General features: G+C 47.1%; 1 protein-coding gene across 17 annotated transcripts in view; it reads right to left on the bottom strand.

Annotated features, from left to right (window-relative positions):
• LOC148021332 (uncharacterized) overlaps positions 1-26,351 on the bottom strand; it is a 293,723-nt gene that overhangs the window by 207,528 nt on the left and 59,844 nt on the right. For 15 of the 17 annotated variants that reach the window (XR_015694538.1, XM_087698141.1, XM_087698124.1 and 12 more), the window contains one exon: positions 7,620-7,689. The exons of the other annotated variants lie outside the window; for them this stretch is intronic. Coding sequence is in view for 14 of the 15 variants with exons in the window: in XM_087698141.1 (XP_087554267.1) it covers positions 7,620-7,689 (70 nt within the window). In the remaining variant the exon portion in view is untranslated. The remainder of the gene's footprint in view (positions 1-7,619; positions 7,690-26,351) is intronic. 17 annotated transcript variants of the gene reach the window in all.

Here is a 26,351-nt window from a genome sequence, read left to right as displayed (position 1 = left end):
TGCAGCAGAGGACTTATTAGCCTTGGTCCGTTCCTTGCTCCTGAGCTCCCCAGATGATGATTTTCTACTGTCCCTGGAGAGGCGTTTGGCCCATCTTATTCAAGTATTTAGCTTGCAATCTTATCAGCAAGCCAAGCTGCAAAACTTGACTGACACCTTGCAAGATAGTGCCTGCCAGTCTCATAAGTTCTTTCGCGCCTTGCATGCTTCTCCGGCCCGCGAAAACATGACGCGACTCCAGGATTCGGACGATCGCATGGTCACTGATCCACAGACCATTATCGATATGTGCAGAAATTATTTTATGGATCTTTTTGGTTCCTCTTCCTTGCCGTCCAACCAGGTTATGCATGCCCGCTCGGTCTTCTATCATCTGGTCCACCAGCAGGTTCCATTTGATATGCAAGCCACTTTGGAGGCGGATATTTGCGAAGAGGAGGTTATGGATGTCTTGTTGCACCTGCCTAAGGATAAAAGTCCTGGTTGGGATGGTCTCACTAATGAATTTTTTGAGCACTCGGCCACGCAGTTGGTAAAGCCTTTGGTGGTCATGTTTCAGCAGGTTTGGGAAACAGGGGTCATGCCTTCTTCATGGAAAGAAGGCCTTATCAAACTGATTCCCAAGGTCCCTTCGCCATCAAAGCTGCAACACTGGAGACCGATTTCGTTGATGGGCGCGATGTATAAAATCTTTTCCAAAGTACTGGCAAATAGGCTTCACAAGCACCTTCCAGCTATTGTGCATCCTCTCCAGTATGGGTTCATTAAGGGCCGCAACATTTTGCATAATATCTTAAATGTGCAAATGGCTATTGACTATGCGCGGCACTCCAATCAGCAAGTGGTCTTGATTCAATTGGACCTGGAAAAGGCATTTGACTGTGTGGACTGGTCTTTCCTTGCCGATCTTATGTCTGCTATGGGCTTTGGTATCTGGATGTCTCGATTGATTTACACCATCAGTACTGAGGCTTCTTCAAGAGTTATGCTTAATGGTGGGGTTACAGAGCCATTTGTCCTTGCACGCTCGGTCAGACAGGGTTGCCCTTTGAGCCCTCTCTTCTTTGCCCTCGCGACTCACCCGGCCCTTTCAATGTTATCCTCCATGGCGGCTTCTGCCCAGCTGGCAGGGTTATCTCTTCCTTTGGGGCAGCACTTCATTAGCCAATCTTTGGCTGATGACTCCTTTATGATTTTGTAGGCGGACAGGGACAACATTCGCAAGGCATTAGATGTTTGGACGCTCTTTGGTCAAGCCTCTGGTCTTCGCATCAATGCCTTTAAGTCGGCCATTCTCAGTTGCACGGAGCCGGATTTACAGTCGTTAGGCTGGCAGGGCCAGGTGGTTTCCCGTGGCTCCATTGTCAGGCATCTTGGATACCCATTGGGGGTGGATGTACAGCCAAAGGACCTGCTGGAGTGGATTTCACAAAAACTGACCGCGAAGTTTATGTATTGGAAGTCGCAAGCCTGGCCGTTCCATGTCCGCCTCAAAGTGGCTCAGACAATTATGCTACCAATGCTGACGTATTTCCTGCCATTACTGCCATGGACGCCCACTACTTTGAAGGCTCTCACCCATCCCATTCATTTCATGCTATGGAAGAAAGATTCACTACAGGCAGGCATTTCCTAGATTTCATGGTCACATGCATGTACCCCTAAGCGCATGGGTGGTGGAGCTATTTTGGATGCAGAAACTCATATGCTGGCTCTTCGTTGGTCTCTTTTTCGTGCCATGTGTGCGGATCATCACCCATGGACCATCATAGCCCGTTATTTTCTTGAGGATAGCGGGCTCCGCCAGGGCAATACACGGCTTCGGGCCTCATGGTGGCATGTCCTTAATGCTGACTCTCAATTTTCCAGTCCCTCTTCCTCTTTGTTACAGCACTTGGTCAGATCTTGGAAAGTGGTGCTCCAAAAGACCCGTTGGCATCCTGTAGGGGATCACTTGCAGACTAATTTTTTCCAACTGGAATTGTTGGCAGTATCCAGATTACTTTCATGGGAAGATAAACATCAGCTCAGACCAAGATTTAATCGCATGGCCCGTTTGGGTGTGACTTCGATTGCGGATGCTACCCTTGCTACTCGCAATGTCCTCGCATCGTTTCGGACCGCTAGGAGACTTTTCAGGATCCCGCGCGGATACCGTGATTTATGGGAGAAGCTTTCGTCGGAACTTCAGGGTAGGCAACCCTTTCCTGCCCTGGCTATGGATCGCCCTTGGCAGGATTGGGACCTTGCAGGCCGGTTGACTCTGGAAAAGGCCTCTACTAATCAGGTGTATCATCTTCTTATTAAAGATCACCAATGGCTGGGTGTGACAGCTAATACTGTTTGGGGCCTGCGGAAATCCTTGTCATGGTGGCAGGCAACGCTGATGGAGGGATGGCAGAATAGGGCACCTTTCAAATGCAAGGTCTTTCTGTGGCGGGTAATGATTGGTGGTCTTCCTCTTGCCTCGGCCCTTTCCAAGCGTCGAATCTCGAATGGCAATTGTTTCTTCTGTACCACTACGGCGGAATCGGCCAGACATCGTTTTCTTTCTTGCCCGCTCGCCAAGAATATCTGGTCTCTCTTGTCCCAAATCTGGCGCACAGTGGTGGGGCCCTCACTGACTCCTTTTGATTGGGTTTTTGTGCGCCCAAAGTATCCCACGCCGCCACAGTTACATATGAAGATCTTATTTCCCTTTTTCAGATACTGGGGATGCTGGCACATTTGGACCACCCGAAATGCTTTTCTCTTTGATTCGGCCTCTAATGTACCGCGACATATTGCAAGGCTTAAAGGGCTCTTGCATTGGCAGCTAGATCTCATCAGCCACTCTGACTTGCTCCCTCGGGAGGATTTGCATTCCTGGCATTTGGCAATTGCCTCTGGGTCCTTGCCATGATTGGTGTAGCTTTTCTAGTATACTAGTTTGGGGATTTCCCACACGTTGGCCTACGGCCCTCGTGTCTCTTGTACTCGTGTAATCATGTAATCTTGTACTTTTTCGTAATTAATACAATTACCTTTTACGAAAAAAAAAGAGGGGGGAGGGATGCGCTTGGAATTGCATATTCATCTTGGAAGTTGGGAGAGAGCGAGTAAGAGAGCCTTGAAATTATGATAATAAACATAAGGCTTAGGAGTTGGAAGATATTGTGTGGTCTAGTCTTCATAGGCCAAAAATAGCATGTTTTTTCACAGCAATTGGTACGGATACGTATCATACGGTACGGTACAAACCGTACGGAATGAACTAATCCGTACGTGGTACTAATGCAACTGTGTTGATAGTGGATGACTATTTGAGTCGTAGAGTGAAGGAACCGGACTGTGGTGAATATGGCACGCTCTATGTTGTTTGCAGTAGTAGAGCTTTCTAAGTGCCTTTGGTTTGAGGATGTAAACACTTCGATGTACATTCTCGACCAATGCCATTATAGCGGTCCCTTAGAGAACTCCCTTTGTATGTTGATGATTTCCTTATCATAGGCTCAAATTTTGCTACCATAGTGGATATAAAAGCCCAACTTTGTTCTACCTTGGTTTGATCTTATCAATTGTCCTATTTCTTGAGGATGGAGTTAGTTCAATCTGATTTGTGTCACGGAAAAAGTACATCCTTCAATTGGTTGAGCAATATTACACTGATCAGACACGACTTGTGGCCATGCCTCTTGATCCCATTGTGAAGCTTTCTAAGCATTCCCTCGGTTAGCCCTTCAATGAGCACAATATAGATCTTTTGTGGGAAAACTTGAGATTGAGCACCTTCCCATGCTACAAATTGATGGAGAGAGGGTGATTCTCTCTAACTTCTCCTTCCACATTGAGAAAGGGTAGTTTTCTTCTCTTGAGGGTGATAGGATTTTGGTTCAATTATTCAATTATTGCTTAAGAAACTTATTATTTGTATATTATATCTTTCTCCACATCCTTTGGATGACTATGATCGTAAAAGAATACTTGGGCAAGTGAACAATCCCCCTATGAGGACATTGTCCAAGTAGCACCATTGCATAGCATTTTAAATGAGCATGATGATTTGCATTGCCTCTTGCATAACCCCATGCATTGGCATTCTATTCTTGTAAACATGCATTTGTCTGCATTTATCCCTTTTCAAAAAGAGTGGTCAATTGTGGATCCATCATATTCGCGGCATTGCACATGGCAATCTCACTTTTGCGACCACCTATCATTTTTACTTCCATTCATACCCTCCATAGCACTCTTCATCATCAACACCCAATGGTGGCCAGAATAGCTTGTGTGTTTTGTGATGGCAATCTTGGGTCTAACCTTCCCTTTATTCTCCCCTCACGGCATAGATCACTTAATAGAACGAAAACTGATTGAAAACCCACACTTAATGCTAAATCAAATCAAGGTTAAAAGCTCTTCAAAAGAGAATGACCAAAGCCCACTATGATTCCATCTGCCTTTTAGGTCCTGATAGGCCACTAGGCAACCAAAAAGCACCATTTTTCCAATGCCTTAGCATCTTCAGGGTGATCACTTGGGCTCCCTTGCTAAGATAACCATCACCTTTGTAGTCTTGGTAGGTCACTTGACAACCGATGTGCACCCTTTGCCCAATGCCTTAGTTGCTTTAGGGTAGGATGCCTTAGAGAAAACACAAGCAAATATGGGCTTGGGCTGGTATAATGCCTTTCAGTTCCAATTTCATACCTAAGAGGGGATACTGAGCTAAAAATACATTAGCTTCTTAAAACAGCCCCAAAACGAGCTTAATTAATGAATTAAACATTTTTATTAAAAAAGAAATGTGTTCCTATAGAGTGCCTATGTCCCATAAGCACAAGCCCTATTCGGGAGGACCCAAACTTTCTATAATTAGATAAGCTGCCCACCATTCAGCCTCAATCTCACTTCTGCAACTTGTAGGTGCCTCTCCACTCCTATCCACACCCTGTAGGTGGAGGATTAATCAGCTGGAGCTGTCCATCATTGATGTCTACCATTTGGTGCCTACTACCCAGCCTTCTACTACTGTTTGAAACTGTTTACCAGTAATCCAACCTATTGTCCAGCCAGGTGACTACTGCCAAAGACTATCATAGCCTGTGTTTTCTGTCTGCTGATCATCCTGAGCTGCTATAGTGTCTTCTCAGCTCTGCCTCCCTGTGCTGGCGTCAGAAAAACTGTTGAATTTTGCACTCCCTACTGCGACCCAGCCTCCTATCGTCGACATCTGCTGGCCTCTCTTTTGCTGATCAGCCCATCCGTACAGCTGCCACATCATCAGCCTGCTCTGCATTTGCAGATTCTGCACACTACTGCCCATTTGATCCAGCATTTAGGCTACATTTGCTGCTGCCAGCCACATTGGGAGACTGCCTGCTGCATCTTGGGATCCATCAAAGTACAACACACTCTTCTACTCATACTCTTCACCTTGGTCCTCAAGACATGGAGTTTGAGAGTGGGTTTTCACCTTCCATACTATGTTTACTGCATTAAGCATTGTATCTATTCATTCATTATTCAATTCCATTATCTTCTGTGTTCATTGTCTCTATGTTAACCCTAACTCTAACTATGTTTCTTTATCAATCTCTGTGTGTTTGTCATACAATTATGTTTGTATTCTGTATATGAGTATTTCTTTATACTCTTGCCTCATCTCAACCAAATTAATTTCTTGATAAGGCACTTCACATAGCTCATGCATTACTTGGAGAATGCCCAACAAGAAGGGATGTACCACATGGTCGCTAGAAGAACCTAGTTGGCAACCAATACTCTTGATGCTAGTGAGAGTCTCACCAAGCTCCAATGGAGAAGCTTATGTCTGATGCTCAAGAGGAGAGGTGCCAACTGCTGCTCTGAGGTAATGTCTATCCCCACATGGCATCCAAGATATCTGACTGGAGTCCCACAGGGAACCCACATGAAACCCTCGTAAGGTTGCCACTCTGGCTGCCCAATGTTGCATATCCAAAATCCATAGGACTTGTAACAATTAACCAAGGGATCCACAGGAGTCAGTTTGGAGTGACCCTTTCCAAGACAAACTTAGAGATGTCTCCTTCTTTGAAAATTTCATCGGACAAGGTTCCAGATGAGCAAGATCAGAGCAGTACCAGCCACTACTTATAGCATTGCGTCAGATAGGGCATCTTGCCTGTCTTCTTGGCAGACTGTTGGAGAAGATTACCTGACACCCATAGGCCAAGGAATATCTTCCTATGGTTGATTGTTCATAGAATCTTGGAAGTTCCCATTTGGGTAGGTTCCGACATGGCTCCTACAGATTGTGCTACATGCCATGAGCCAAAGAAGGCCTAGAGGCACTATTTATGCTATTGTACAGAGCCCATAAGGTATGGAGGGAGCCCTCAAGTTGGTTTTCTATGGCACAAAAGAGTCCATGTGATAGGCAATTTAGGACTAGTAGTGCCAGTCTAACTGATGCCCAGCCTGTGGATATGAGGATTTCCAGGGGAGCCTGCATTTTCTTAGCTCTGGACAGCACATGAGCAAGATAACCAAGCTGCATTTCTGTAAAAAGTGTGGATTAAGAGACATTGTCACAGATAGGAGATGATTAGCACCATTATTGCTTGGTTCATCTGGAGTGCAAGATGGAGCTATGCTATCAATCTACAGGATTTATCCACTGTAGAGACTCTCCACAATTTGGATAAAGATACTTCACAATCTTCATGGGAGATGACACTACAGGGTGACTTAAAAGTGCATGAGGAGGAGGAGATGTTTCCTTGTGTTAGGGAAACCATTGTAGGTTGGACCTTCATCACCCTTTGGATCAGGTCAGTAATTTGCCTCCCAGATCAGGTCAGCAAGTTCTCATGCTGTGGCCTATTTATAGGCTCCACAGTCTATGTATACTGCATTACCGATTTCAGTATTTGATTGCATAGGATTCACATATTGGGTCATTTCATCATTTCTTATCATTCTCATTCTCCACTCTCTCTCAAACTCCTTACCTTCCTCTGCACCTCTATTTCCATATTGGCTCATTTCATCATTTCTTATCATTCTCATTCTCCACTCTCTCTCAAGCTCCTTAACTTCCTCTGCACCTCTATCTCCATCATAGGCAAGGTATCACCCAACCTTTTTTAAGAGATTAGAAGAGAACGTCTTGTTCAATTGAGGTCAGAAGAAATGTCGGCATAACTTCTCAAGGGCAGGATCTTCACCATGATCCTCACAGCAAACAGTGCATTGTGCGGCCTTGAAGCATAGAAACCCCACTGAATCCTGTTACAACAACACAAAGTCTATCACACACATCCACTGCCCATCTTTTAACACAAAATGCAAATGAATATTTTGCATCACCCAAAACTTGATCAGCCTTATAGAGGTCCTCCATAGGACATGAAAAAATTTGACTCCATACATGTGACTGCCATCACAACACGGAACTGCCAACCCAATGCATTTGCTGCTCCAAGCTGATATTTTAGACTGCTTAACCATACTTTATCGGAATATAACCTATTGTAAGCTCCCTTCTTTAACGTTAATTTTTTTGAACATGTTCCCAGATTTCCAATGTATAGAGAACTGTCATTCATGCTCTCGTCAATGTTGCACCAATCAAACCAGATGAAAAAACCAATTACCTTTATATGGCTTGTCTTTATGGGCCTCTGTGTTAAGGTACATCAATTTTCGATAGCAATAATCTGCAAGCTAGATTCATGTTCATGACCATTCCATTTAGTATATGACCATACTTGTGACAAACATTATTCTTGTTCCCAATGACAAGCTACGTACACAACATAGAAACAACGAAGCACATGCATTTGAATGAATAAAATGTGGTATCTAAAGGATTGCCTTAAGGCACATGGTGCATGATAATTGCATGTAAGACTAGTAAACAATTTCAAGGTACGATTTAGACTCTTACAGACTTCTAGCAGGAACATACTTCAGCAAGGTAGATTTCAATCTTTTTTTCTTTTGCAGTATCGAGTCAGTAAGGGACACTGAGAGCTCATCCATTTGACCACAGTTTGGATACATCCCCTTCCTCATTAGCTCTGGCCATTTTCGTCTATTTGGGAGCCTATCATTATGGAAATGATATTTCACATATTTCATCCATTTTCAATCGTCCTTCTAGGTTTCCACCCTCAGTGTTCATTTCCTCCAGAGAAAATTGCATCTTGTGCAAGGGCTTCCATTGTAATGAGGCTCTACGCTCCCATCACATGACATTCTCTGCACAGTCCAGCACTCTCTGCTCGCACTCTCGGCTTGCCTCGTACACACACATTTCAACTTTGTTGTAGCATTGCCTAAGCTCCACTCTAGTGAGGCTCTGATAGCAAAGAAGAGAGCATACTGCTCAGTGCAAGCTTGACACACTCAAAGCCACTACAGATCAAGATTTTTTGCAATCTTACCATAGGGTGCCATCTTCTTGCCCTGGTCTAGCCTTCTAGACTTGTTCTCTGCGTGCCAATCACTTGCTCTGGTCTAGCTTTCTAGACTTGTTCTCTGCATGCCAATCACTTGCTCTGGCAAAACTATGGTCAACCGAGGTTCCTCAACAAAACCCACAATCAAGCCACCTCCAAAGTTCTTTGTGCATTGCCATCATTGTTTCCCTAACCACCTTAGTCCCTCCAAAACTCTTTCACCCTATTCTCAAAGGATGACTAGCAATGTGCCTGGTAGTTCTAAGGATACCAAGGTGTTAAGAAGTAACTTGGAAGGTGGTGGCCCGGTCTATATCCAACCTTCAACAAGAGCCCCTACGTACACCCTTGGCAAGGGTAAGTTACCAACGTCTTGGCTTAACAACACCATTGCAACACAAAACATTGATGATACCCCTGCAACAAACATACATGGTAAATATGGTAAGTTATCAACACCTTGGCTTAGCAACACCATTGCAGCATGAAAGAACTTAGAACACCGGATATACATGGAAGAACCTAGAACACCAAACAAATAACGAAAGAACCTAGAACACCATACATACATGTTGAATATGGTAAGTTACCAACATCTTGGCTTGGCGACTATGATCTAGAAGTTCTCATATAGGGGCCACAAAAGAAGGCCACCAGCATGAAAGAACCTAGAACACCACACATACATGTTGAATATGGTAAGTTACTAACATCTTGGCTTGGCGACTATGATCTAGTAGTTCTCATATAGGCCACAAAAGAAGGCCACCCATTGGAGCTGGAATGCTCCAAGACAAGTTACAGGTTTTTTTTTTTTGCAAGTAAAATGTGGCTGATTATATTACTCAAAAAACTGATTACAACAGAGTGCTCATGCTCAACAGACTAGCTCGAGCTGATGCAAAGTCACCAACACATCATGTATACAAGCCTCTCAAAGTGGTCTAGGGGGGATGGGGGCAAGAAGCCATTTGGGGGGTGTATATCGCCAACTGGGGCTGCCTACCTGCATCACGAAGAATAGACCCTAGCCACCCCAACTGCGCATGAAGTAACCTCGGAGATCCTCAGGAGCCCTGGACTCACCCTCCACCTGGTCCCATCGGCCGCCGAGGGAGTGGATGATGGAGGTCCAGAGCTCTGCTAAGGTCGCATGTGCTGAAAGTCTCTCTCCGCCGAAGGCCTCCTAACACCGCGCCTTCCAGATATGCCATCCAGTAAGACTTCCTATGATCTCCCATATCTCCGAGTGGTCTGCTGTGGGCTCCAGTACCTGGCGGATGGGTAGAGCCTCCAAACCGACCACTACGCATGACCCTGCCTCGATAATGAATATCGTGTCCTGCATCCCGGCCTCATACAAAAGGTGACGGCCCTGCCTGACTGCCTGCCAACAAAACACTCCCCATGAGATACATCCAAGGCAGGGTGCTATACGGCGAAGGATGCGGCATGCTCCTCTCCACACGAGCTGCACCTCCTCACATGACCAAAGGCAGTGCTTCGGGGTTTCCAGAGCCTGATGTGTGCAGCACTTACAATCTTCCTCATGCATCTGGGCAAGCCAACTTTCCACCGCCAAGCCTCCATGTGCCACTAGCCACAAGAAATACGACACCCTCCTCAGCCTCCAACTATCCCATAGGCGGCGCCAAAGGTCCGTCAGAAGTGCTCCGTGATGTTGTGCTCCGCCCAATGTCTGCCCAGTGCCTAGTCCATATCCTCCTGCATCAGTACATGTCTGCCAATCCTGGCAGTGTACTCTAGGAACCTGAGTGCCTTCTTAGCGACCGCAGAGGCCGGTCATAGCCACTCTCCTAGATCCCACTCCAGCTCATCAAGTGGCCTACCCTCCCAGATCCAAAGGAGCCAGTCCCTAAGCTCCTTCCAAAAAACATAGAGGTCCAATCACCATGTCTTCCCTTGAAGGCCCACCACCCAAATCCTCCTCCACCAAAGGGCAGCAATCCTCTCATCCTGCTACCCTCTGTCAAGGGCCAGACGTCCCCCCTCCTGAACAATGAAGAAAGTCCCCTGCGGGGCACCACCCAATCTACCTGCCACCTAAAGGGGGATGCCTGCTGGTGAAAGCCTAGCTGCCCATACCTCCCCGAGCTCTATCGGCTCTTGTATCAAGGGAGCAAGCCACTCCAGAGGTATTGATGTGTCTATCTGCTTCTCCTCAACTCCACTCCTCTCTGGCAGCCTAATACCCGCTGTAACACCTCCTCGTCTGCCATCCTGTACACCTTCCACCATGTCGTGATGGTACAAGGCGGGTCGGCGGCCTCCCACCCAGCCCACTAGATGTGGGGGATTCACCTATCTATGCCCCTTCCCGATCTTTGACTTGGGAGTTCCAGATCACCAACTGACGGTCTATTTCCTCCTGGCAGCCTCCGGGGCTCTAGGTTAGGGCCTTTCAAAGGCCCTTCCACACGCGGAGAAAGCTGCGAAGGAAAGGTGATCTGGGCAAACGTGAAGATCCACCTCAGGGATGGCCTCAACTCCCCGCCAAGCCTCGGTCTACAATCCTGAAGGCACTCCTGCAATAGGACCTTCCAGGTCTGCCCCCCTGGTGTGAGACCGCGGACAACTAGCTTGCCCAAGAGGGCCATACTCTGATACTCTGGGTCTATGATCCCAAGCCCTCCCTCTGACCTATGTCATATGATGGTCGCCCATGCCACCTTGGCCCTGGAATCCCTGGAACCATCAAACCTTGACCAAAGGAAATTCTGCACTAGGCGGCGAAGCTGCACTACACACAATTAGGAAAAGCACCAACATGAGGCAATGTACCAGGCCGTCGCTAGGAGGACCTGGTTAACCACCATGGCTCGTCCAGCTAGTGAAAAGCGAACCGTGCTCCAATAGGTGAGTTTCCTCCGAATAGAATCCAGGACAAGAAGAAACTGTTGGGCAGGAGTGATGTCGAGTCCCACCTGGAACCCTACATACTGGACGGTCTGCCCTCTGCTCACCCATCTAAATCCCAGGTGGACGCCCCACTCCGTGCTGGAGTCCGAGTCTATGAGAAAACCAACCGACTTTCGCCACTTGATTTTCACTCCCACTGCAAAGTAGAACACGTCAAGAGCCAGCCTCACTCTCTCCAGCATCAACTCACCGTCCTCTATGTAGAGGGCTATATCGTCTGCATACTCTAAGTCTAGCAACTCAGTCTCCTCCCTCACTGGAAGTCGCAGGCCGTGTGATCCACTCACATGTGACCTGAGGAAGTGAGACATCACCTCTGCGAAGAGTAGAAACAGCTATGGGGCCAGGGGGCAGCCCTGTCGAACCAATCTCTCGAGCAAAAACTCCTCCCCTCGCCTTCCACCTATGAGAACCCTGCTGATGGCCGATCTGTAAAGGATGGAGACCCCGCGAATCCAAACATGGGGGAAACCCAACCTCACCATGGTGCCCTCTAGAAAATCCAAGTCCACCCTGTCATAAGCTTTTTCGAAATTCAAGAGTAGTACGGCCAGTCTCTGCCCACTATGATGAGCCCACTCTGTCGCCTCAAAGAAGGTAAATACATTGTCAAGGATGCTCCTATCCGGGACAAAGCTTGTCTGTGTGTCATGGATGATATCCGTAAGCACGGGGCATAGTCGCCTACCAATCATCTTTGCTGGTGCCTTATAGGCCACTGACAATAAGATGATCGGTCTCCATTGGGAGAGCTCCAACCAGTCTCCCCCTTTGGGGAAAAGACTAATGAGGCCTGCCAAGAGACTCCCTGGCATCTATCCTGAAGTGAAAATCTCCTTGAAGGCCCTCAATAGGGGGTCCTTCACCACTTCGCAGTAGGTAGTGAAGAAGGCCTTAGAGAGACCATCCTCCCCCGGGCATTTCTGCCCATCCTATGTATAGAAAGCCTCCTCTAGTTCCTCTCTGTGAAGGGGGCTAGGAGGGATCCCCATAGTGAAAGATACCAAAAAGGGAATGCTTGCTAATTCGATCACCAAAGAGCAGAGTACACCCAAAGGTTGTATCCACTATTGATTTGTCATCAGTACCAAGAATGGGGCTAGCTCCCAATCTGAGATTGAACTCCCAACAGGTGGGTACTATGATAATGTTAACATCCGAACCACTATCCAACAAAACATTCTTGATAATCTGACTTTGACACCAAACCTAAATTCTTGGGGTTGTTGGATCAGATCTACCACTATGGCCATTGTTGAAACCATCACCTCTAGCACTAGAGATATAGGAATGTTGGGTTGCAAAATCTTTAGCAAATGATTCTAAAATGGTAAAACTAGATTCAAAAGCTAACCAAAAGGAATGCTTATGGAATAGGGCAGCTACCTGGAATAGGGCAGCAAGGTAGCATCCACCAGTGGAACATCTTTCTACATCAACCTGTAGGCTTAGGATTTCAACCAATGCTTGCGGTGCCATATTATCCATCAGTGAGGTCATCTAAAACTTGAAATGGACGTGAGTTTCACATCGTGGCTAGCTCCATGCTACAAACCAAACTACCACCGAGACTTTACGTCGTGTACTAATTCTTATCAAAATCAAATCATCTACATGAAGAAAAACAAGTACAATATCATTTCCTTTAATCGTGTAATAGAGAGTATGGTCAACATTACTCTTTTGTATTTCTTTAATCTTGTAATACAGAGTATGTTTAGAATTACTCTTTTAAAATCCTTGCTATTTTAGACGGTCATCTATTCTTTCATACTACCAAGCTCTTGGAGCTTGCTTCAATCCATACCTGCATAGCAAACAACCATTCACTTCTATCATCATTGTTTCTACTACTGGATGCATAGTTACCTTCTTGCTTTTTCCCATCTTTTTTAGCTTGCATATCAAATGTGAGCCACACGCTCTTTAGCACTTGCAACATAGCCTTCTAGTTGTTGCATGTGACCCCTTCGTCAAGATATCAATTGAGAAAGGCATTCTTTACATCTAGCTGCCATAATTTCCACTTGTCAAGAGCAGCTAAAGAGAGTAACAATTTGATGGATCTCACTTGGCTATAGGTGTATAACTCTCTTCATAATCAATATCATATTCTTGAGCAAATCCTTTAGCTATTAGTCTAGTTTTATGTCTACCAATCTATCCTTGTTAAAATTTCTTCTTAGTCCAAATAACAACAATAGGGTTTTCTTCTAAACATTTCTTCACTCTCTTTCCAGAGTGGATACTCACATTGACTACAATTGAGAAGCTCTCCGATTTTAACTATTCTGATCAAAGGTAGGGGAGCCTTTCCTTTATCGTTCTACTACTTTTGAGCATCATTAGCCTATGCATCCAAGCATTCATGATACAAGTGTTCTTTCTACATGAAAAAAGAAGCACGTTTCGCTACAAGGGCAAGGGTTCCACAATCTCATCTTCCTTGGTTGTGGTGTCCCTACTACATGCCACATGGAGGCTGACCTTGCTGAGCAGACAAAACCATTGGTGCTGCGATACTAAACATCACTAGTGTGTTCCATTTTGTGGGAGCACTCATCCATGTTCCTTGTTGCCCCAGCTAGTTGGCTGTGTATTTTGTTCTACGCATGTCATTATTATGGGTGTGAGTCTTTTTATAGATTCCACACCATCATTGGTTCATACCACAATTTGTTGCCAAGTGTCTGGAATTGTTAGACTTGGAACACAAGGGTTCTAGTAGATAATTTGGGAGCACCCTCTAAGGATTTCAATATTTCCCTCCTTTTTGGACTTTGTGGCCCTATTTGTTTCCTCAAGTCCTGCTCCTCACTAGTACTCCCCATCTTGGTATTTGCATGCGATTCTAAATCATTGGTATTAACTTTGCAGCTCTTGTCAGACTTCTTTGATTCTTCTCCAAAAGACCACCAAGGGACAACCCCACCCAAAGGACCAATTTAACCAAATCATCTAGAGTAGTGATTGAGAAATTTTTAACAGCTAGAGTAATATAGAACAATGTCTTTAGGCCTTGCAGTTTCAGGAGGTGCTAAGACAGGCATGCCCAATTTGGGTAGAGGTGGTTGATTTCCCTGCACATCTCTAGAGACTTCTCCCTCTAGTTTTGAGAACACTTGGGGAGGTTTTGGTGGAACCTCAACTGGCTTCCCGCAATCAAAATAGGGCATGTATGCTTTGGGATACAGGGAAACCTCGCCAATATAAATTCATTTTGAGGTTTTGGGGTTACAAGATGGGTGTATGAGTTGAAATGGGGTACTTTTGCAAGACATTGTTTCAAATGTGGCCAGGTGGGCCATTTCGTTTCGGAATGCAACAAAAATATGGAGGTAGTGCAATGCCCTATGGATCCAAAAAGCAAGTAGCTGATCCAGAACAGCTTTCCCAACATGGTCGCGATGAAGGCAAGAAGGATGTTTCCCATGTTGGTGGGGAGCGTGCTTCGTTTGTGGGTGGGCTGAATTTGTCTCCTTAGGAGGATTCTTGGGTCATTGTGGTTCGTCGTAATACCAAACAGGATTCTCACTCAACTCCTTGTCAAAAGATCATGTGCCAGCAAGATAGTAGGGTTTGCGGGGAGGAACACGGAGTGAACTCGGCAAACATGGAGAAGAGAAGAGAAGAGAGACGAAACTCTAATGAATGGAATGATGAAGATACAAGGGAATAAGGGTGCCGTAGCACAAGGAAGATGATGAAGACAACCACCAACCACGAACCGCAATGTCCTCCTGAAGGGGTGTGAGAGTAGTGGAGAGGCTAGAGAGAAGAGGTGACGGACTGAATGAATCAACCGTAGTGAATGAATGAGAGAGTGGCCTATAAATGGGCATAGTCAGACTAGGATGGTGCCCCTTTTTGGGGCTGCAAACCCTAAACGCAAAACGTAGAAATGCAAAAAACGCAAACTGTGGGTGAAGGGTGAAGGATTTCTCAACACCCCGTCCCAAGCCCAAAAAGGAGAACGAGAAGAGTGAGGTGGAGATGCAATGCTACATGCTGAAGAATGCTCATGCAACAGCTACCACTTGGACAGTGTCCCTCGTGGGAAAATTGTTCACTTGCCCAAGTGCCGTAGTACATAGATGATGAAATCATGCAATGCATAGGAGGAATGTCAGACTTTGTGTGGTGCCGAGAACAAGAAGAATATGCCCGTACTCGATCTTGAGAGTTGGCTCCATGCTAACCAAGTGACTAAGGCAGGAAGAGAAGAGGAGGAAGAAGATGTAGAGGATCACAAGATCCAAGATTTCCACTAGAAAGGGAACCTACAATAAAGACTAGTAGATAGAGTGAACTGGAGAACCCGAAATACAACCTCGGGAGAGAAGCCACTAGCTCCGTGCATCCATGCTGGAAGGAATACGAAGGCCTCGTCACCAAGTCGCGGCTGAACCTCTAAGGCCCCGATCTAGGTGGTACTTGAAGATCCTGGGTATCAGTATAAGAGATGACTGGTCGAAGACAGCCACCCCAAGAAAGTAGAGGATGGGTGAAGAACTTCATGTGGAGTAGGTTCCCCCTCTGAGGTGGGAGGTGGAGGGGTCCTTGCTGAAGTCGAAGAAGAAGTAGATGCCCCCTCTGAGGGCAAAGAAATAACGTCCCCCTCTAAATTTCCCTCTGAAGTAGATAGGGAATCCAAAAACTCATGAATCACGAACTCCGAAATGTTTGATGACGAAGAAAGTGCCACCGGTCGTGCCGAAGAAGGTATCTGGGGTGCTGAAGAGAAAGCCAGAAAGCACCCAGAAGTGGCCTCTCGAACCTGAGTGAGGGTGGAGAAGGGTGGGGCTCAAAATGAGCAAGAGATGGGCAACAGTCGCTGTCTCTCAATGGAGCGTACTGGGTAGCCAAAGAAGAGGAAGGAGTCAAGCAACCACCGTCTCTCGAAGGAGCGGACTAATGAGGAGACGGTATCAAACAATCACTATCTCTCGATGGAGTGGACTGCAATTCCGTAGGTTGCGGAAGCCACTATACCTGAAAATAAGTGGGAGAAGACCACCACTACAATTGCAACGATCTCCAAGAGGTCATAGCTCCAATCGATCCTCCATGTGCTCGAAAGGACTTAGTGCACATCGAATGTGTTTTATTGCCTTGGGCATAGTGCTCTGATAGCCGATGCAGAACGTTCTCTGTGGCCCAGAAAGGAGAGGTGGCACAAGGAGTGCCTGGTGGAAGACGCATATACTCTGGGGGGGTGGGGAGCAAAGGTCGAAGTCGGGCAGCATTGGTGGTGTGTCTGGTGATGCCACAATAGGAGCACCCGGTAGTCTAGTCATCTATTGGTAAAGAAGCCATGGATACCAGTGTGCCTTGCTGAAGAAGGAAGAATTCAGCCACCATGAACCACGAACTGCAATGTCTGCCTTAAGGGGTGTGAGGGCAGCATGAAGTACGAACCGCAATGTCCACCTCAAGAGGTGGGAAGATAGTGGAAGGGCTGGAAGTGAGCTGCCAATGGGAGGAGGATGCGACCAGCAGTAAGAGGTTGCAACCAGTAGAAAAACACAGGTGAGGAGAGAGAAAGACTAAAAACGCACGCAGCAAGTGAGAGAAAGACTAAAAACGCAGACAAGACAGCCTGCAGGAGAGAGACTAAAAACGAAGACAGGACAGTCTATAGGAGAGAGAAAGACTAAAAACGTAGAAAGCAAGACTGTGATGACGTGGCAGGCTGTACGGCAGCAGGTCTGCAGAGGAACAGCAATTGCCTGACTGAAATCAGCTCCAAACTACGTAAAGAGGAGTGGAAATCAGGTGCCAACTAATGGAGACAACAATGGACAGCTTCGACTAAGATGTCCTCTACGAATGCGGTATGGGCAGCAAGCTAAAACACCTGAAATCTGCAAAAACGAGATGTTGATGCAGCGGAAGAAAAAGAGAAGTGGATGCCGAACCCACCATCGGTCTTTGCCTTTACTGGAGTGGAGGATCTTCACTGCTAGGTGAGCAAATCTAGCTCTGATACCATGTCAAAAGATGACGTGCCAACGACACAGTAGGGTTTGCGGGGAGAAACACGAAGTGAACTCGGCAAACATGTAGAAGAGAAGAGAAGAGAAGAGAGACGAAACTCTGATGAATGGAATGATGAAGATCTGAATCATGGAGTGAATGTGATACAAGGGAATAAGGGTGTTGTAGCACAAGGAAGATGATGAAGACAGCCACGAACCACGAACCGCAATGTCCTCCCGAAGGGGTGTGAGGATAGCGGAGAGGCTGGAGAGAAGAGGTGACGGACTGAATGTGTCAGCCGTAGTGAATGAATGAGAGAGTGGCCTATAAATAGGCATAGTTAGTCTAGGATGGCACCCCCTTTTTGGGGCTGCAAACCCTAAACAAAAAACGCAGAAACGCAAAAAACGCAAACTGTAGGTGAAGGGTGAAGGGTTTCTCAACACTCCTGTCCTCCACCGCCCCCAATCACTTAGACCTTTCAACACAAAGCTATGGGATTATATATCAAACCTCAATCTTCGCGTGCTCTGGTAGTGGAAGATAAAAGGACTTTTGATTCTGATTTGCGCTTCAATGCACGTGGGAGGCTTGTGCCTCCTCAGGGTGTTTTCCGTTCCCAGCAACTGCAGTTTCCTTCCTGTGCTTCAATTGCAGGTTTGCAAAGGGCAAATATTGTAGATGTTATCCGAAGTGAAATGGAGAGATTCCAGACTGCCAAGGCTATTAATGTAAAAGGGAAAGGAAAAGCGGTGGTTCAGTAGTTTTTCTCATTTGTGATTAATCATGAAAATTGCTCTATGGAATGTGAAAGGTATTTCTTCGGGCAGCAAGCAATATCAATTGTGGAAAGTTATGTTGGCTGGAAATTGGAATGTTTTCTGTGCTGTGGAGCATAAAAAGCACGCTTTGGCTGAATCTTCTTATGTATACAAGGATTATGCGGTCTTTTTTAGTAGTCGAGCTCTGCATAAATCGGGAGTTATGTTGGCTGTCAAATCCTCCCTGCAGCCATCGTTGGTTTCTCAACACGACCCTCGTGGCCGATTTGTGATTCTGAAAATCATTTATGAGGGAGAGGTTTTGTGTATTAAAGGCATGTATGCTCCTACTACAAGGGAACGTCGTCATCTTTGGGATGACTTGCACTACCTTGTCACGGCTCATCAAGGTTTTCTTATGGGTGATTTTAATGCGTGTGTTTCTACGGATCAGGCCACTTCTCAGCATTCCATTATGGATACTCTTGAGCGACAGGCTTGGGATGCTCTTGCAGCAGTATCTTTGAAACAGGACATGTGGTCCTGGATGTATCCATCACAAGCCGGATATACTTATTGTTCTTTTCAGCATCCAAATACCTGGGCAAGATTGGAAAGGATCTACATTTGTCAGAGTGACGCTTTTCTTCATGCAGTCATTGATATGTGGGTTAAAAGACAACATGTTATGTGAGATCATTACCCTTTGATCTTGGAAATGAGCCACAGACTTGTTCATGCATTTAAGGCTCTCCTTGCTCCTTTGCCTCTTCGATTTAATCAATCTTTTCTGCCACAAAACTAGTTTTTGGAAGGTGTTTAGTAACCGATAGCTTCTTTTAGCTCGAGGGTCCTATCTAGAGGGATGGAAGCATGGGCAGTTTTTAGGGATAATGCACAAGCATTATCCCAACAATATGATATTCAGCACACTTCCTCTTTTTGAGCTGAATTGTAGCATGCCCAATCTTTATTGGCTCATTCCTTGTCTCTGTGTCAGACTGGGGATTCCCATGATGATCTGCTCACATGCATTGAATGGTGGAAAGGCAGGGTTCAATCTCTTCAAGAAGAGGAATATACAAAATACAAACTGCTGGCCAGAGCCGAAGCTTTACATGATAATAATTGTCAAACTCATCAATTTTTTGCTCATCTACATCATAAATATGCCCGGGAAAATATTGTGAATTTAAAGGATAGGCAAGGTGATATGGTGACTCATCCTGCCTCCATCATTTGGATGACGGTTGACTTTTTATAGGTCCTTGTTGGGTCCGCAAGAGATTCTTTCTGATGCTGTTCTCTCTGCTCGAACATATATTTGTGACCTCGTTAGTAATTAGATCAAACCAAAATGGGTGAACTTAATGGAGGCTAATATTTCAAAAGATGACGTGGAAGAAGTGCTGTCCCACTTGCCTCGAAGAAAAAGTCTTGACTAGGATGGGCTTCCTAATGAGCTATTTTCAGCCCATTGGAACTCCTTAAGGACCCATTAACTCGCTTGTGTCAACAAGTGTGGAATTCTGGTATGATGCCTTCAAATTGAAAGATTGTTGTCATTAGGTTATTGCCCAAGGTTCCCTCTCCAACCTCTTTGAAACAATGGAGACACATTTCTCTCATGGGGTCGTTATATAAAATCTTTTCTAAAATTATTACCAACAGATTGCAAAAAGTATTTCCACACCTTGTTCATCCACATCAATAAATACGGTTTCATTAAAGGTCGGAATATAATGCACAACATTTTGAATGTTCAACTAGGAATTGATTATGCCAAAGCTTCTAGCCAGCAAGTTGTTATGCTTCAACTGGATATTCAGGAGGCATTTGATTATGTTAGCTGGTCATTTTTGCGGCAATTAATGTCTACAATGGGTTTTGATCCCCGTATGATTTCTCTAGTTGATACCATTAGTCAAGGTGTTGTGGCTCGTATTTCTCTTAAGGGAGGGATTACGGAGGAAATTGCCTTATCTCGGTCTCTTGAGCAAGGCTGTCCTCTCAGCCCTTTGTTATTTGCTTTGGTAACTCACCCGATGCTCTCATTATTAGATAATTTGGCAACTCAAGGTGAGATAGTTGGCTTATCTCTTTCCTGCAATGACCAGCTTCTGGGTCAATCTTTGGCAGATGATTCTTTTATGTTCCTCAAGGCTGATCGCACTAATGTTAATCGGGCAATGGTGGCATGGAATCATTTTGCTTTGGCATCGGGTCTTCATATTAATACTCAGAAATCTACCCTTCTCTCCTGTACGAAGAATGATCTGCAGGCCTTGGGCTGGAATGAAATTGTGATCCAAAGGAGCAATATAACCAAATACTTTTGGATATCCTATTGGTGTGGAGGTAGCTCCCCGTGCCTTGCTGGATTGGATGGCCTCTCATATTCATGATAGGTTCATGTACTGGAAATCTCAAAGCTGGCCTCTACATGTCAAACTAAAAGTGGCTCAATGCATTATGATTAGTATGATTTCGTTCTTTCTGTCGTTGCTTCCTTGGACTAAGAAGTCCCTTTTGGATTTGGTTCAGCCTATTAGATTCATGCTATGGAAAAAGAAAGGCAATCGTTTGGGTCACGTATGGATTTTAAGGCAATATATGACTACTCCGAAAAGAATGGGAGGTCCAGCTTTGTTGGATGTTAATTTGCATATGGCCGCTTTGAGGCTATCCCTTTTGCAAAGTCTATGTATTAAGAGTCATCATTGGTCAGATATTGCTAAATTCTTCATTGAAAATAGGCATCTCTCATGGTAGCATGGTTATTTATGCTTCGTGGTGGCATGTGCTTAATTCCAAGAGGCCTATTAAGGTCTCCCAGTCTTTTCTCCTTTCTCATTTGATTGCATCCTAGCAGGAGATGCTACGTTTTGTAGTTTGGCGCCCTCCTGATATTCGTAAGGAGGAAAATTCGCTGCAAGGAGAAATATTGGCTTCCTCAAGGTTGTTGGATTGGCCACAAAAAGATTTACAGTGAGACAAGTTTAATCGGATGGCTCGGTTGGAATTGAAAATAGTCCATGACGGTGTTATTGCTGGGCAGCCCCGTCTTTATTGTTTCAAGCGTATTCGTCAATACTTTAGGGTGCCTCGTGGATATAGTGACATTTGGTCGTCCATACAGGACAGTCTTCAGAGGTTCTCTCCTTTGCCTGTGTTACAGCCATTGGATCCATGGCATGAATGGATGTTGTGCTTCCTGATGATTTTGAGAAAAGGTCAGCTAATCAGATATATCATTAGATGGTGGAGAAAAAAAACTCCCTGCCATCGAGTCATGAAGCTGCCCCCTGCCTCCACCTGAACTATCACTTGCACCCAACCTCCCCCCTACCCACCTTTCGCCAATCCTCCCCTCCTGCCCTGTGGCTGCTGACCTCGCCCCCGCCGACCAGTGCCCGCCCCCTGGGCCCCCCCCCCGGCCCGCCCCGCCCTACTCCCCCCTTGCGTCTATCCCGCCCGCCCCCTGCTCCACCTTTCCCCCTAGCCACCTGCCTGCCCCCTTACCAACCCCCCACCCATTATTCCCTTCTTGTGCGCTGCCCCCACCTCCTCCCCCTTGAGGCCCGGCTAGGCGGTCACACCACCGTATTGAAAACAACTTCTTCTCCCCTCCCCTCCCCTCGCCATCGACTCCCCCCCCCCCCCCCTCTAGTTGCTCCCTCCCCATGCACCAATTCCCCCCTCCAGTAGCATAGCAACGTGATAGGTAGGTTCTCAAAAGGGACGCGCAATAGACACCTCTGATCAAACGCTAGCGCATTCTGTGAGTGCCCCCAGTCAAACACCTTGTGTATCATCCTCTTTGACAAACAGCTCTTAGCCGTCCATGCCACAAAGCTGGAGTTCAAAGAAACAACGATCTTTGGTTAGGTCGTTGGACACTCCCCATCGAGGGCCCAGCTGTGGGATTGGCTCCACTCCACGCTGCGCATTGGCACAGCGCAGATCATGGAGGCAGTCCTCATGGGCCAAGAGATCTTCATGGTTCGACTCACCTCTGCGGACGCAGCTCATGAGTTAGTGGAGAGCTCGCCCTATGCCTCCACGAAGGGGGTTATTTACATGGTTTCCTCGTATAGTGGCTTCACAATGGAGACATTTGTGCTCCATAACAGATTTCTCAGACATCCAGCCACCTTACTTTTCCCCGGACTGGCGGTAGAGTATTGCCAGTTAGTGGAGGACTTTGGACAGCTCTTCAGCACAATTCTTCCTGCCTGCTTTGCGGATGCAATGACAACTACAGGAGTCCCAAAGGTACGAGTGGCCATCAAAGATACAAAGAGTATACCAAAGTTCCTAGAGATTAAGGCAGGAGGTTACTTCTTTAGGCAGCAGGTCATTGTGACTGGGCAACCAGGGCAGTGGCTACGCTGCCACAACTTTAGGCATCAGGCAGCAGATTACACGCGTTTCGGAGCCAAGGCAGCTTCGCCGACAGGCTTGCAGGTGGACGTTGACGGCTTCACACGGCTCCAGAGACGACAGAGAGGGAGATGGCAGGGGGGCCGCGGCCGACTCCTCAGACACATAACCTCATCAGCAAGGAGCAGGAGGGCAAGCGACGCCCCCCCGACAGAGCATTCCACAGCTCCCTTGTGTGCCCCACAACCCCCCCCCCCGCTAGCCCTCCCCCACACCCCACGCGCCTCCGACCACCCCACCATTCCTCGATCCTCTTCTCCCCCACCACCTCCCCTGCCGAGGACTTCCCCTCATCCACACCCGGTATAGGTGATCCCCCCCAGACCCACCCTTCCCCTCCCACATGAGGTGATGAGCCACATACGCCTACATCCTCCTCGCACCAGCAATCCTACCCCCACCCCCCCCCCCACACAGCCACCAGCTCATCTACCCTTGCCACCCGTTACATCTTCCCGAGACAGGCACAGTTGTTACCGCAAGAGTTCTTCCGCAGTCGCCCGTGGTCTTACCTAAGAGTTGCGGAGCGCGGAGAGTTCCCACTACCTCTAGAGGTGGGGATCTTCGTGGTGCGTAAGTCAAGGAGGGGCAAGGTCCATCTACTAGCACCACCGGATGGACCAAACTACGCCTTTTTCCTTCAGTCCTCTCACTCAAGGGATTGGACAATGACACAGATAGAGGAGGAGATAAAGAGTCAGGTGGCGGACCACATCTCCCAGTGGATGGTAAAAGGACTAGCACTGTTTGCACAGCAATGGCCAGGTTGCATGATGGACATTAACTGGTGGGCTGCTACCGAGGTCCCACACTTTAGCATTATCTTTCGAGCCCCTCCACAGTGGAGAGCTCCGATGGATGTGATCAAGTGGCCCTTGGCACAAGCGGCCCGTTTCTACCAGTGTACAAAGTCACGACTCTCAGCATGGCTGATAGATGCATTGGTAGTACCACCTAGAGCATCTACCACCCCCATGGTCCGCTCAAGGGCCACCATGGGGGACTGGAGTTCGCCATCCAAGCCTGCAACAAAGCGTACTTGTATGTCCCATAGTTCTTCATCCTCATCAGCAGCTTCCACACCGAACAAATGCATGTTCGGTCAGTCACAGGTTTCCCCATGAGCTTACACCTAGCATCCTAGAATGTGAATAGTCTCCACTACAATGGAGCATGTGGTTCTAGGAAGTAGGTTGTTCAGCAAGAGTTACAGCCGGCCCTTGTGGGACGGATAGACATCTTGCTTCTACAGGAGCACAAGCTCACCCCCGCTCAGGCCCATCAGATAGGAAAGATTCTCTCAGGCAAGTCACACATCTACTGGGAGTACGACATAGGTGCCCACGGCAGGAGTGGAAACGTATGTACCTCTATTGGCCCGAGCCTTACCGCCTACCTACAGGATCATGGGGCGATTGTGACGAGGGTTCTATGGGTCAGGTTGGACATTCGGGACTCGTGCATTGGAGTCCTCAATGTCTATGCTCCCACTGAGGTCACGGCATGCAGCAGGTTTTGGGTGGAGATTGCAGCAGGACTCCTAGAGGTGGACTCCTGGATTGTTGGAGGAGACTTCAATAACCTGGAGGCCTTAAAGGACGAGCAAGGTAGAGGGAGAAACTACTAGGGCATGGCTGGGCAGGAGCAACAGGCATGGGGGATCTTCCTACTGGCAGTAGGAGCTCACGATGTTTGGAGAGACCGAGCTTTCCACAGGAGGGGAAGTTTGTTGGACTTCTTGGGGAAATACAGGCAGCTAGGCGGAGTCTTGCTAGAGCGGTTGGATAGATTCTATGTGGGAGAGTGGGAATGCTCTCGTGGAGACCAGATAGGGCAATTGGCTGGCACCACTATGTCCGATCACTGCCCGATCCTCTTAATACTTAATCCCCCACCATCTTCCCTAGGTACACAATCCTGTCGGATCCCTGTCTCGATCTACAAGAGAGAGGAGATGAAGAGACAGATTGAGCAAATTTGGACTAGGGAGTGGAGCAAGAGGGACCAGATCGCAGAGGAGGTTGCAAAGGTCCTAGCCGCGTTGAGTAGTATCTGCCAAGAGGCACCCCTACAGGCCACATAGCAGTGCTGGGAGGAGGAGAGAGCACTCTTGCGAGACCTAGCAACTACGGAGAGATTACTATAGGAGACACTAGGGGATCCCATCCTCCACGCACAGGAGGTGCCCGTAAGAGCAACCATCGCCGGCCTAGAGAAGAGGCGCTCGGAGTTCCCATTCGGCACCTTAGCAGCCTTCTGGGCACGGAAGGGGGACACTGTTGAGAAACCCTTCACCCGCAATTTGCATTTTTGCGTTTCTGTGTTTTGCATTAAGGGTTTACGTTTAGGGTTTGCAGTCCCAAAAAAGGGCGCCATCCTAGACTGCCCCAAAAAGAGGCGCCATCCTAGATTGGCTATGCCTATTTATAGGCCACTCTCTCATTCATTCCTCACAGCTAATTCATTCAGTCCGTCACCTCTTCTCTCCATCCTCTCCACTGCCCTCACACCCCTTCAGGAGGACATTGCGGTTCGTGGTGCGTGGCTGTCTTCATTATCTTCCTTGTGATACGGTACCCTTGTTTCCTTGTATCACATTCACTCCATGATTTCGATCTTCATCATTCCATTCATCAAAGTTTCTTCTCTCTTCTCTTCTCTTCTCCATGTTTGCCGAGTTCACTCCGTGTTCCTCCCCGCAAACCCTACTATCTCGCTGGTATGTCATCTTTTGACATGATATCAGAGCTGGATCTGCTCAAACAGCTGTAAAGATCCTCCACTCCAGTGAAGGCAAAGACCGGTGGCGGGTTCGGCATCCACTTCTCTTCTTCTTCCGTTGCATCAAATTCTCGTTTTTGCAGGTTTCAGGTGTTTTCAGCTTCTTGCCCACACCCTGTTCGCGGAGGACATCTCAGCCAAAGCTGTCCATTGTTGTCTCCATCAGTTGGCGCCGAATTTCCAGCTCTCTTCACGCAGTTTGGAGCTGATTCCAGCCAAGCGACAGCTGTTCCTATGCACACCTGCTGCCGTACAGCCTGCCACATCATCATAGTCCTATTGCCTACATTTTTAGTATTTCTCTCTCCTGCAAGCTATCTTGCATGTGTTTTTAGTCTTTCTCTCTCCTCACCTACCTATTACTGCTGGTTGCATCCTCTTCCCACTGGCAGCTCACATCCAGCCCTTCCACTGCCGTCACACCCCTTGAGGCCGACATTGCGGTTTGTGGTTCATGGTGGCTGACCTCTTCCTTCTTCAGCAAGGCACACTGGTACCCATGGCTTCTTTACCAACAAATGACCAGACTATTGGGTGCTCCTACTGTGGCATCCCCGGACACACCACTGATGCTTGTGGACTTTGACCTTTACTCCCCCCCCGGTAGTATATGCATCTTCCACCAAGCGAGGGTGAAAGGTGTTGCCCCCTTGAGTTTTTGTGTTTCTGCGTTTTGTGTCTAGGGTTTGCGTTTAGGGTTTGCAGCCCCAAAAAGGGGCACCATCCTAGACTGACTATGCCTATTTATAGGCCACTCTCTCATTCACTCCTCACGGCTGATTTATTCAGTCCGTCAACTCTTCTCTCCAGCCTCTCCACTACCCTCACACCCCTTCAGGAGGACATTCCGGTTCGTGGTTCGTGGCTGTCTTCATCATCTTCCTTGTGCTACGGCACCCTTGTTCCCTTGTATCACATTCACTCCATAATTCAGTTCTTTAGCATTCCTTTCATCAGAGTTTCTTCTCTCTTCTCTTCTCTTCTCCATGTTTGCCGAGTTCACTCCGTGCTCCTCCCTGCA

This window comes from Lygodium microphyllum, chromosome 18 (assembly GCF_053477565.2).
Source record: "Lygodium microphyllum isolate KBCC chromosome 18, Lygodium_microphyllum_v1.1.10, whole genome shotgun sequence".
NCBI lineage: Eukaryota > Viridiplantae > Streptophyta > Polypodiopsida > Schizaeales > Lygodiaceae > Lygodium > Lygodium microphyllum.
This window is presented reverse-complemented; position numbering and strand designations above follow the sequence as displayed.